Raw genomic sequence first — 11,860 nt, 5'->3', positions numbered from 1 at the left:
TTTAAATTTAAACAAATAGGATTTTGTTAAGTAGATGCTGACTTTTGTGAATAATGTGAACAATAAATTTTAAAATTGGCTCAATAAAATAAAAATATACTACACTATCAAATTACTCATTTAAATTTTAATATTAAAATAATCATCCACACACCTAATAAATTGAACATCCAATATATCTATTATTCATATTATTTAATATATTTTTATTGTCTACTTATATTTTTCCAACCAGATATCAATATTTTATTGTGACTAAAATATATCCAATAAACGAATCCAACCACTCAGCAAATTATCTTAATAAAATATCCGTATTTCATATAATTTTATTATAGCAAAAGCTCCTTGGAAATCTGGTCAAGGAATACTATGCGTGAAGCCATTGAATTTTTTAAACATCATTATACGTAAATTGACCATTATAATATTAATATTAATATTAATTAAGTCTTCTCTTTAGCGGACTCTGCCTTTTCATATGACAATGCAAACTTTTTGGTTCCCAACACCCTGAATCATATAAACTTAGTTCTGTTTTCGGTTTTCCTTCTCTGTCTCTCTTGTTTTGTCATCTTCTTGCACTGCACGACTCTTTCTTCTTCTTCTTCTTCTTCTTCTTTGTTATTATTTAATCTTTACTACTCATTTTCAATAATTCTAATCACAACTAGCAATTTCTCTTCATGATCGTGGTCCTATAATTAGCATGGATTTTGGTGGCTCTATGCAAGGTTATGTGAAGGCTTCTTATGTGGTCTTTGCTTTCTTCTCTGCCTTCTTCTTTGGTGCCATAAAAGGTGCTTCTCTTTTTTCCTTTTCTTTTCACCCTTCTTTTCCATTCTTTATAAAGTTCATGATTGAATATTAACCTTTTGAGTTTTGACCACTAAATAAATATTAAATCTTTTACTCTATTTTATTTATAAGTTCTTACATGTAAAATGAATTAGGATGATGAGTTGTTGAAATTTTTTCTTCAAATTCTGCAGGCTTAGTTGTGGGTCCTATTGCTGCTTTGATACTGATTATAGGCAACGTTGGTGTGATTCTTGGATTGTTTCCTTGGCATGTGGCATGGACCGTATACACGCTTTTGAAGTAGACCATAATATTTTCATTATTTATTTATTTATTTATTATTATATAGAGATTTTTTCAGTTATAATCTCAATTCTCATAATTTTATCTTCTTTTTTATTTTTTTTGTGTTAATTTTAATTTTGCAGGATTGAAATATTTGATGCAGCGTTGAAAGTTGCATTTTTGATTGCTTTGCCTGCTTTATTTGGTATATGGTTAGGTATAGGAATAGCTGGAAGCGTTCTTCTTGGTGTTGGCTATGGCTTCTTCACTCCATGGGTTTCAACTTTTGAGGCCTTCAGATATGATAATGAGTCCAAGAAATTCTTGCACTGTCTTGTGGTGAGGTTCCTTAAGATGTTACTTCTTGTGTTCTCATAACATTATAGCAATGACAGTATAGCCTTTTGAAAGAAAGAAACATGTCCCCAGCATCAGGACTGACGAACCATGTTTGGGGTTATGAGGAAATGCCCTTTTTGGTCCTAACCATTAGTCCGAATGGCCAGGCGCCCCTCCACAATTCAAAAATCTCTAATTGGTTTCCATCCATCCAAGTAATTGGGCTAAGCAATCCCTCATACATCAGAATGTTACTGTTTACAGGAACTGCCTAGACCAGTTATTGGATGGTTGAGGACCGATTTAGGAATTTTGAATTGTGGAGATGTGTTTAGTCTTTCGGATAAATGGCTGGCGCCCGAAAAGGACATTTACTCTGATTCAAAATGTAACTATTCATATAGGGTTCCTGCAATTTGAAACCATGCTTGTGGTAGAAATTAGTGGCTCATTTTGTGTGTTCTTTCTGGGCTCAGGATGGAACCTTGGGAACCATTAAAGGAAGCTGTACTGTAGTAAGGGATTTTGCAGATATGTGTTACCATTCGTACCCAAGTTACTTGAAGGAAATAAGAGAATCACCTAGTTCAAATGAGTGTCTGAGACTAAGGTAATAATCATAAGGTTTCTTACATTTTTCATTTTCCTTTATTTGCAAGAAAGACAAAAAACAGTGATAATGTACTCTTTTTTTTATAAGATTGTTGAGCTGAGTACTGTTGCAAAACAATATCATGATTATGAAAAATTGGAATTGTAATTGAGGGTTTAGGAATTGAAAGGAAGAATAGCCCTTAGTTCTTGATATATGTACCTGAACTTTTTGCAGGTTGATTCATGTTCCTGCATGTATCATTGTGGGGATCATGGGGCTAATTGTTGAGATTCCGCTTTTCACTGCAATTGCCATAATAAAGAGCCCTTTCTTGTTATTCAAGGGTTGGTTCAGACTCTTGCATGACTTAATTAGCAGAGAAGGTCCATTCCTTGAAACAGCATGTGTCCCCATTGCTGGTTTGACCATATTTGTTTGGCCACTCGTTGTCATTGCCAGCATTTTGTTGGCCATTTTCTCAAGCATCTTTATTGGACTTTATGCATCTGTTATAGTATATCAGGTTTGATCACACTCTTTTATTGTCCTTTCATCTCTAAGGCCTTCTTTGGTAAGTGTCTTAAGACAGAAATATTGAGATGCGACTTTTCTATCCTAACTTTTAGGAAACTTACCAAACACAGCCTAAGTACTTTCCATTGAGACATTGCTCTCACCATTTAGTCTTTCCTATGAGTGTAGGAAAGATCGTTCCGCCGAGGTTTGGCCTATGTGATTGCAATGGTTGCCGAGTTTGATGAATACACAAATGATTGGCTCTATCTTCGTGAGGGGACATTCCTTCCAAAGTATGCATTTTCCCAATTATTTTCCTTCTCCTGTCAGCCATTCTTTTTTCCGTTAACATCAGCGTTTAATTTGCTCGCAGCCAGGCCCCAGTATCGAAAGAAAATGGTTTCTCAATCGTCAGAGTTCTCGGTTCGAGGAAATAATAGTGTGTCTGGCAGAGTAAATACTTCTATGGAGGCACCTGCAATGTTTATGCCAAGCTTGGCTCCTTCAAGATCAGTAAGAGAGACCATTCAAGAAGTGAAAATGGTGCAGGTATGCGGTTTTCCTCCTAATGTTTGATCCAGAACTTTGTAAATTTTTATCCTATTCATGCAATTTTCTTCTGAGAAACTCGTTATCTAGTAGTATGTATTAGGTAATAGTTTAAAGTTTAAAGCATGAATTTAATTTTGATGCACTGTCAATTAAAGCAGTTTTATATGTGCATCCAATTATGTAATGACACATCAACAAAAATAACTATCTTTTATGTTGACTACGTGAATGGTCATCCAAAAGAATGTGATTGGATGATTGTGTAAAGCGTTTTGCATGGTCAGTGCATTAAAGTTAAACTCTTAATGCAATAGGGGAAAAATATGTAGGATACTTAACCAACGAAATTGTCAAATAATGTGCATATCTTATATCAAAAGTAGTATGCAAAATAGTAAACAAATAAAATTGTTAGAAAGATGTGCATTTTCTAAAGTGACTTATCACACCTTACATTGTTATACTTCAATTTCAATGTGACAGATATGGGGAAATATGATGAGGTACTGTGAGATGAAAGGGAAGGAATTATTGGATGCTAATGTATTATCACAGAGTGACCTTTATGAGTGGTTAAGGGGAAAGAATGGTAATGAGGCAGCCATAGTTGGTGTCGGCTTGCCTTGTTATTCACTTCTACAGACACTCCTCTTCTCCATCAAGGCCAACTCGAGCGGAGTGTTGCTCCTTGAAGATTTCGAGATCACGTATCTAAACAGGCCGAAGGACAAGCTGTTGGATTGGTTCTTCAATCCTGTGATGGTCCTGAAGGAGCAGATAAGGGTGATTACATTGGTGGAAGATGAAGTGAGGTACTTGGAGAAAGTTGTTCTCTTTGGAAGCAACAAGCAAAGGTTGGAGGCTTGGGATAATGGCGGTTTGGTGATTACTGATGCTCTTAGAGCTGCTCAAATTGAGGGGATTTCCAGAAGGTATGTGATTGACTTGTATCTTTGACTCAATAAATTAGAGAAGTAAACTCTTGTTTTTTATTTTGAGAAGCTGAATATGAAGTGGTAATTTTTTTTGGTTAAATTGTAAGATTTTGGTCCGGTAAAGTATTTTTTTGTCCTTAACATTCGTTATTTTCTTCGAAAATATCTTTAATGTTTAATTTCATTTAATTTTATGTCAAATTACCCTTGGACCTTAATTTCATCTAAAACGTAGAGACAAAATTGAAAACATGCATAGATAACTTTGACATGAATCGAAAACATTAGGGACAGGATTGAACAAAATTAAAATTGAGAGAGACAACAAGTATACTTTACCTTTTTGGTCAAGGATAAGAATAGGGGTTTGCTTTTGTATATTATTAAGGAACAGAGAAATCTTTCGCCAAAAAGTTATGTTTTAAAATTCTTGACATATTGAATTCATTACAACCATCAAAAGTTTCGGTTTTTTCTTCCCTAACAATTTTGTGTAGTGACTTGTTAGTAAACTCCTTGTATAATATTTTGTATTAACTATTGTATTAGGATGATTGGAATGATAAGGAGTGTATCAAAGTTTCCAACTTACAGAAGGAAGTTTCGGCACGTTGTTAAAACCTTAGTTGCTCACTCTCTGGAGAAGGATGCTTCTGAAACTGCTTTAGTTAGCCGTTATGTGGAGAAAGATGTTGCTGAAAAGGCTTTAGTGATTCATTCTTTGGAGAAAGATATTGCTGGACCTGGTAGATCAACCAGGTCTATAGTATCAGTTCCCTCAGATGACAATGTTTAAAAATTAACAGAGACAATTTTATTTCTTTCTTTTTTTAGATTGTTGTCATTGAATCGTTGTAAATTGCTATAGATTGTGTTGATTGATTTCTATTAAAGAAGAGATAATTGAGATTGAGATTCATTACAGATTGAAGATATGTTTTCTTTTGTTACTTTTGTAGTTTTGAGAACCAATTTGGCTTCAAAGGGAACAATTTAAACTGAACCAAGTTTGTGAGTAAGTCAAATTAATGAAACTGGGAATAGAGCGTGGAATATTTATAAAGTGAAGCTAGTTTGGTGCAACTTAACAAACCCAACGTGAAAGTGGAAGGTACTACTTCCTAATTGTTATAATTCAGTTGTATACTCGTATTGCTCATTCATATTGCAAAAAATCAACCAAGTTTTTATCAGTGGTGGTTGACGGTATTTAATAGTACCGACGGAACCGGAGTTCCCATCTTCCTATTTATAGAATAAACTACCATTTCTATCTACAAATGTTTATAATACTGGCAAATCTACTCACAAAAAATCAAAATTAACTTTATATCAATAAAAGATGAATTTCTTTTGGCAAAACTATCTAAACCTTAAAAAATATTAAAAATTTTTTAAATTATTCTCTAATCTAATTTAACCTCCAACTCTAATCTTACTCCATCTTCAATTCTCAATCCTCATCATCCACCGCCACCACCACCACCAATCACAAATCTACCATTGCCACTTAGGGTAAATTCAGATATGACACTCCAATTATTGGATGAGCTATGTGTAGTTTCATACTATATATCCTGGAATCTTGAGTAGTATTTGAGAATTATAAATTTGAGATAGTTATCTATGACAACACATAGACCAATGGCAATTCACATTTTTGCTATGGTAATTGATGAGCGAAAATTGAAACTCATGGATACTGATAAGTACACCGGATTGCATAAGTAATACAACGGTGAGTGGATATCGTTTCCACGAGAATTAAAGGATTGAACAAAAAAATTTTCGATTAAAAAGCCTAATTAGATTAATAAGACCTGATTGATGATCGAAGAGGGCAAGAGAGTATCTTGCTGGGAGCCTTGAGAATCTTGAATGTTGAATGCTTGGATGCCACGGATACTGAGCTTGAATGATGAATTGAGAGAAGACAGTGATAATGAGAGTCAAGAGTTTTGGAGATGTTTGTACTCTTAGGAAAACCAATCTTGTTTATTTATCTTGAAGTTTGCAAAGATCTTTCATGACAAAACTTTTAGTAACCGATTTTTAATTCCTTGGCTCCTCAGTTTCTCAAGCATTAATTAGGTGTTAATTAATTAATAAAGACATTAAGCACAAAAACTGATTTTAGATTAAAAAGAATTTAAAAGTAGTTCTTAGGTCAAATTATATGTCATGTATTCAAGCTAGTATTATCCAGTTAAATCTTAAAAGAAAACATAATTTTCAAAAGTTGTTCTAATTCGAATTATATGTCACCTATTCAAAATTAGAGTGAATGAGAATCATGTATGTGTCCCACACTAATTGAACCACTATTTCTAGCCGAATTCAAATAGTCATGTGAAAGAGCTTTCAAGCTTTGATTTAAATATCAAATTTTCTAATTTTAATAAAAGAATCTAAGAATAATTAACTTTCCTTTCGATCCACTAATCTGAATGAAGAATGAATAACTCAATCATAAAATAGATCAATGCAAGATTTTGAAATAAAATAAACGTAAATTAATTATCCATAGAAAACATAAACAGAGCTCCTAACCCTTTGATAGAGAATTAGTTACCCATAAAGAATTAAGAAAAACAAGAAGAAAAGAAGTAGTCCGAGGACTTGATTCCATTCTCTGTGAGCTATGCTCACTTATTTATAGCCTAAATTCTAGAATTTAAATTCAAACTAAAGCTATTCTTATCTAGAGAGAGATAAGATAACTACCTATTTCCGGAGAGAAAGATAAGCTACTGACTTTAATTTCAAATTCAAAACGAAAATTTAATTCAAACTCTAACAACCAAATCTCTTATGCTTCTAGAGAGAATCAATAACTAATATTCTAGATCTTCAACTCTTCTGAATGTGATTAAGGCTTTTGATTATGTGGATAATTAAGTTTGGGCCTTAATTGTTGAATCCATGAGTTGTAATTGTGCTTAACCTGGCTTGGATTAGAAAAATTTTGGGTGGAGGTTGAATCCCAGGTTCCACCACAAGAAAGAAGGACAATTGGTAGTTCCCTACGAGGAAGTGCTGCCAAACAAAAAGGGACTAGTCTACATCGGCCGAAAAAAAGCCCAACATTCAACTTGTAGAGGGGAAGGTCCGCCAGGCATAGGAGAGGACGCAAGGGGGCCGCTGTGGGTGATGTGTGGGCCGCCGGGAATGGAGTTGGGCCACCGGGCGTGGGGAGTTTCCATCAGGCATGTTGCTTCGCGTGTTGGCGTGCCTCCTATGCACATGTCTTCATTTTCTTTGAGCCACGCTTCTTAGGCCACGTTTTGTGCTTTTCTTGTGAAAAACCTTGATTTTTGCTACTTTTTTAGCCTAAAATTTCTAAAAACATAAAAATACTATCTCAATTCTAAATATTTGATTATTTATTAAATTTTATTAGAAAACATAAAAAATTTAATTAAACCTAAAAAAATAAATAAGAAAAAGAATTTAAAATTGCTTAAAATGATGTGTCATCATAACACCAAACTTAAATTTGAATTAAGATTTAGTTTCACGTGCGACGTAGGATTTTGGACACTCTCTAGGGGGATTCAAACTAAGCCACTAAGTCTTAAATTCTTCATCATTCATGTGGTCAATCAAAGGCTCAACTTTGGCCCACCAATCACAACATTAATTGAAGATTTACAAGAGGAAAAGATTGAAAGCATGGCTAGAGAAAAATATTAATTAGTTATATTTGATTTTATTTGAATTTTGATTCTGTTTTAAGTTTTGAATTTGAATTTCATTAGGGTTAGTATTTAAGGAGAGAAGTCAGACACTTTGGGGATTATCTTCTCTTCTTCGCCACTTTTTACTTTTCATAATCCTAAGATTTCTCTGAAGAACATGAGCGACTAATTCTCCTTGGTTAAGGTTAGGATTTCTGTTGATTCCATGGATTAATTAATACACTAGCTTTTTTTTTTTACTTTTGATTTATGCATTGATATCTTCTTAAGAAAAGATTTTCGTTCTTCATCCTAAAAGGTTTGAATGTGTTGGGAAACAATTCTTCTCTGACTTGAATTTCTTTAACTTCTTGAAAAAGTTGATTAATTAAATTAAGCTTGAAAACCAATTCTCACAACTCTTAAGTTTTGAAACTAGACTTGATAAGTGACATTGAATCAATTAGAAGAGATTCTTAGAATTGTGTGGCTTATAATAAGTGGAGGTGCTTAACTCTTTTCTTAAGTAATTGACTAAGGAATTAGTGGTTAATTAGGTTAAAGAGAAATTGAATTATCAAGGGATTAGGATTTAATTACTAATGATTTGCCATGGATATATCTTTGCAAAATCAAGGTGGAAAGTGAAAATTATTGATCTGGACGTCTTAACATCTCTAAAATCTTAACTTTTTTAATCATATTATCATTCAATACTCACTGTTTTCTTTTACATTGCTGTTTATGTTCAAACCTTTGAAAAACCTAATTTTGATTGCCTGGCTTGATTAATCGATTGACCATTGCTTGCTTAATCCGTTAATCTTTGTGGAATCAACACTCACTCACCATCAGTTTATTACTTAGTACGACCCGGTGTATTTGTCAGTAGTATTGTGATGCAAAATTCGCATCAAGTTTTTGGCGCCGTTGCCAGGGATTAATCATGGTTAACAAACTACTAATCAATTGATTACCTATATTAGCCCTTTTTACCTTTTATTCATTTACTGTTTTTATTTTATTTTCCCACATGGGAATTCCCTTCGTCAATGTGAAGGGAGTTCTAATTTTATTTCCTTGTTGTTTTATTTATGCAGAATAACAGGGATAAAGAGCATCTTCACTACGATCATGAGACAGAAAGAACTCTTTGGCGACAAAGAAAACAAGTTAGAGATCAAATGGTTGAAGAAGAGATTGAAGAGGTAGTTGAAGAAGAGACTGAAAACACCATGGCTGAGAATGCAAATCACAATGCTAATGTTGATGAGTGATTTTATGCCGGTGTAGAATTTATCAATAATTCCAATCGTAGTATAGTCTAAACCGACACGCAATTCCACATCAAACAATCTAAAATCAATAACCGAGAGTATGAGTCTCGAGTTGTTCTCCCTAGGAGTGCTCCAAGATGCACATTGTTGTTTAGAAAGTGTATTGGTGTTTGGAGTTTCATACAAGAGAGGAACAAGCTAATAGTGTAAATGAGAATCAAGCAATATAAAGGCCTTGGCTAGAAGTGAGTATCGGACTTCCTATCATCATTATCTCCATCAATTGTGATCACAATTAGTTATTGCTTCACTTAGTTAACCCCTAGTATTAAGGAAAGTCAAGTGAAAGTAATCAATTTGAGTTCACAAATCCTAGTCTAACCCTAGGGAAGTCTAGCTTTAGTGACATGCAAATCAATTAGTATTCTCCAATTGATAATCAACAAAGGACATTAACAATTCAAGTGTCTCCAATACCTCAACCCCCAAGCCAAGTAGGAAAAGTCTACTCCATAGTTAAAGTTTGCATTTTCTCAAACACTTGGAGAGCAAGGATGAAAGACATTATAAAATTGAGAGTAAACTTGCAATCAAGGATATACACTACAAGAGATTAACAACAATCAACAATTGAGAACTAGGAACATGAGATTACCTCAATGAATTAATGGAAATAGAAGTAACAACATCCAAAAGCTAAGATCCACAAGTAACTTGAACAACAAGAACTAAATTGAGAGTATGAGAATCTAGATCTACAATTGGAAGCAAGGTAGAAGTGAATTGACAATAGATCTCACCAATGGATACAAGAGAATTCCAATTCGAGAAGCAAAACCCTAGAGAGAAGCTAGAGTTTCTCTCTCTACAAAAATGTAACTTCCAAAACTAACTAGAAAAATATCTCAAAATGAGTCAACAGATGAGAATCCCATCATCCCTTGGTCTTCTTATGGGTTTTGGCGCCAAAATTAGTTTCAATTGGGCCCCACAGCTTCTGTGAATTCGCTGGGCACATTTTCACTTAAAAAATCACATGCGGGCATCGACGCGTACGCGTATAGCACGCGTGCGCGTCCCTAGGGCTTTCATGATCCACGCGCAAGCGCCAAGCACGCGTGCGCATCCATGAGGTTCTGGCTACGCCGCGCGAATGCACCGGCTTCTAGCTTTGGCTTCCTCGTGCCGATCCAGTAGCGCGCATCCACACGTACGCGCAAAGTACGCGTGCGCGTCGCTGCTCAAGCTCCAAAGCTTCATTTTCCATGCTCCTTCCATTCATGCATGCTTTCTTCTTCTCTCCTAAGCCATCCTTGCCCTAAGAACTCTGGAATCACTTAGTAAACGGATCACGGCATCGAATGGTAACAGGAGAGGGTTCAAATATGGCACATTCAGTGTAAAAGAGGCATATTTTCATCCATGAAGCAAAATCGGGAAGGAAACTCAAAACCATGCATTATTTATGAATAAGTGTGAAAAAAAATCGATAAAACCCTCAAAATCCATACAAGATAAACCCTAAAAACGGGGTTTATCAAATGTTTCTTAACTTAAGAGGACTCTTGGATCTTTCACTACTCATAATCCAGGGAGCTGTGGAAGTAGCATTGTGACACCTACTGTTAATGCCAACAATTTTGAACTGAAACTTCAACTTGTTACATTGGTTCAACAAAATTACCAGTTTGGTGGAAGCCCGCAGGAAGATCTTAATTTGTTTATCTCTAACTTCCTGCAAATTTGTGACACTGTCAAGACAAATGGCATCCCAGCTAAGGTTTATCGGTTGTTGCTATTCCCTTTTGCTGTAAGGGATCGGGATAAGTAGTGGCTGGATAATTGGTGCGCGGAAATCGTGACGGTTCATTCCTTGGTAACGGGGCTAAAAACTTAATACGCACGTTCATAATCTTAGTTCTTTGTCACAACTTTGCACAACTAACCAGCAAGTGCACTGGGTCGTCCAAGTAATAAACCTTACGTGAGTAAGGGTTGATCCTGCGGAGATTGTCGGCTTGAAGCAAGCTATGGTCACCTTGTAAATCTCAGTCAGGCGGATTTAATTGATTATAGAGATTTAATAATTAAAAGATAAATAAAATATAAAATAAAGATAGTGATACTTATGTAATTCATTGGTGAGAATTTCAGATAAGCGTATAGAGATGCGTTCGTTCCTCCTGAACCTCTGCTTTCCTATTATCTTCATCCAATCATTCATACTCCTTTCTATAGCAAGCTGTATGTTAGGCATCACCGTTGTCAATGGCTACATCCTGTCCTCTCAGTGAAAATGGTCCAATGCACTGTCACTGCATGGCTAATCATCTGTCGGTTCTCGATCATACTGGAATAGGATCCATTGATCCTTTTGCATCTGTCACTATGCCCAGCACTCGCGATTTTGAAGCTCGTCGTAGCCATCCCTTCCCAGATCCTACTCGGAATACCACAGACAAGGTTTAAACTTTCCAGATCTCAAGAATGGCCGTCCATGGATTCTAACTTATACCACGAAGACTCTGATTAAGGAATCTCAGAGATATTCATTCAATCTAAGGTAGAACGGAAGTGGTTGTCAGGCACGCGTTCATAGGTTGGGAATGATGATGACTGTCACGATCATCACATTCATATTGAAGTGCGAATGAATATCTTAGAATTGGAATAAGCTTGAATTGAATAGAAAAACAATAGTACTTTGTATTAATTCATGAGGAACAGCAAAGCTCCACACCTTAATCTATGGTGTGTAGAAACTCTACCGTTGAAAATACATAAGAATAAAGTCCAGGCATGACCGAGAGGCCAGCTCCATAAAGGTCTAAAATAGCATAAAACTGATCAAAGATGTCTAATACAATAGTAAAAGGTCCTATT

At 35.1% G+C, this 11,860-nt stretch overlaps 1 protein-coding gene across 1 annotated transcript; it reads left to right on the top strand.

The window, feature by feature from the left end:
- On the top strand, positions 488-4,971 carry LOC107626639 (uncharacterized membrane protein At3g27390). Its single transcript, XM_016329536.2, has 9 exons — positions 488-800; positions 993-1,101; positions 1,230-1,425; positions 1,902-2,035; positions 2,255-2,543; positions 2,723-2,829; positions 2,914-3,085; positions 3,572-4,020; positions 4,573-4,971. The coding sequence occupies exons 1-9, from the start codon at positions 710-712 to the stop codon at positions 4,817-4,819; spliced, it is 1,794 nt and encodes a 597-aa protein (XP_016185022.1). The 5' UTR covers positions 488-709; the 3' UTR covers positions 4,820-4,971.

Source organism: Arachis ipaensis, chromosome B01, assembly GCF_000816755.2.
Source record: "Arachis ipaensis cultivar K30076 chromosome B01, Araip1.1, whole genome shotgun sequence".
In the NCBI taxonomy this organism is placed as follows: domain Eukaryota; kingdom Viridiplantae; phylum Streptophyta; class Magnoliopsida; order Fabales; family Fabaceae; genus Arachis; species Arachis ipaensis.
This window is presented reverse-complemented; position numbering and strand designations above follow the sequence as displayed.

Coding starts and splice junctions, on each gene's coding strand:
- LOC107626639 (XM_016329536.2), top strand. CDS start 710: ATGGATTTTGGTGGCTCTATGCAAGGTTATGTGAAGGCTTCTTATGTG. Junction 3,086..3,571: donor AAGAAGTGAAAATGGTGCAG/GTATGCGGTTTT, acceptor TCAATGTGACAG/ATATGGGGAAATATGATGAG. Junction 4,021..4,572: donor ATTGAGGGGATTTCCAGAAG/GTATGTGATTGA, acceptor CTATTGTATTAG/GATGATTGGAATGATAAGGA.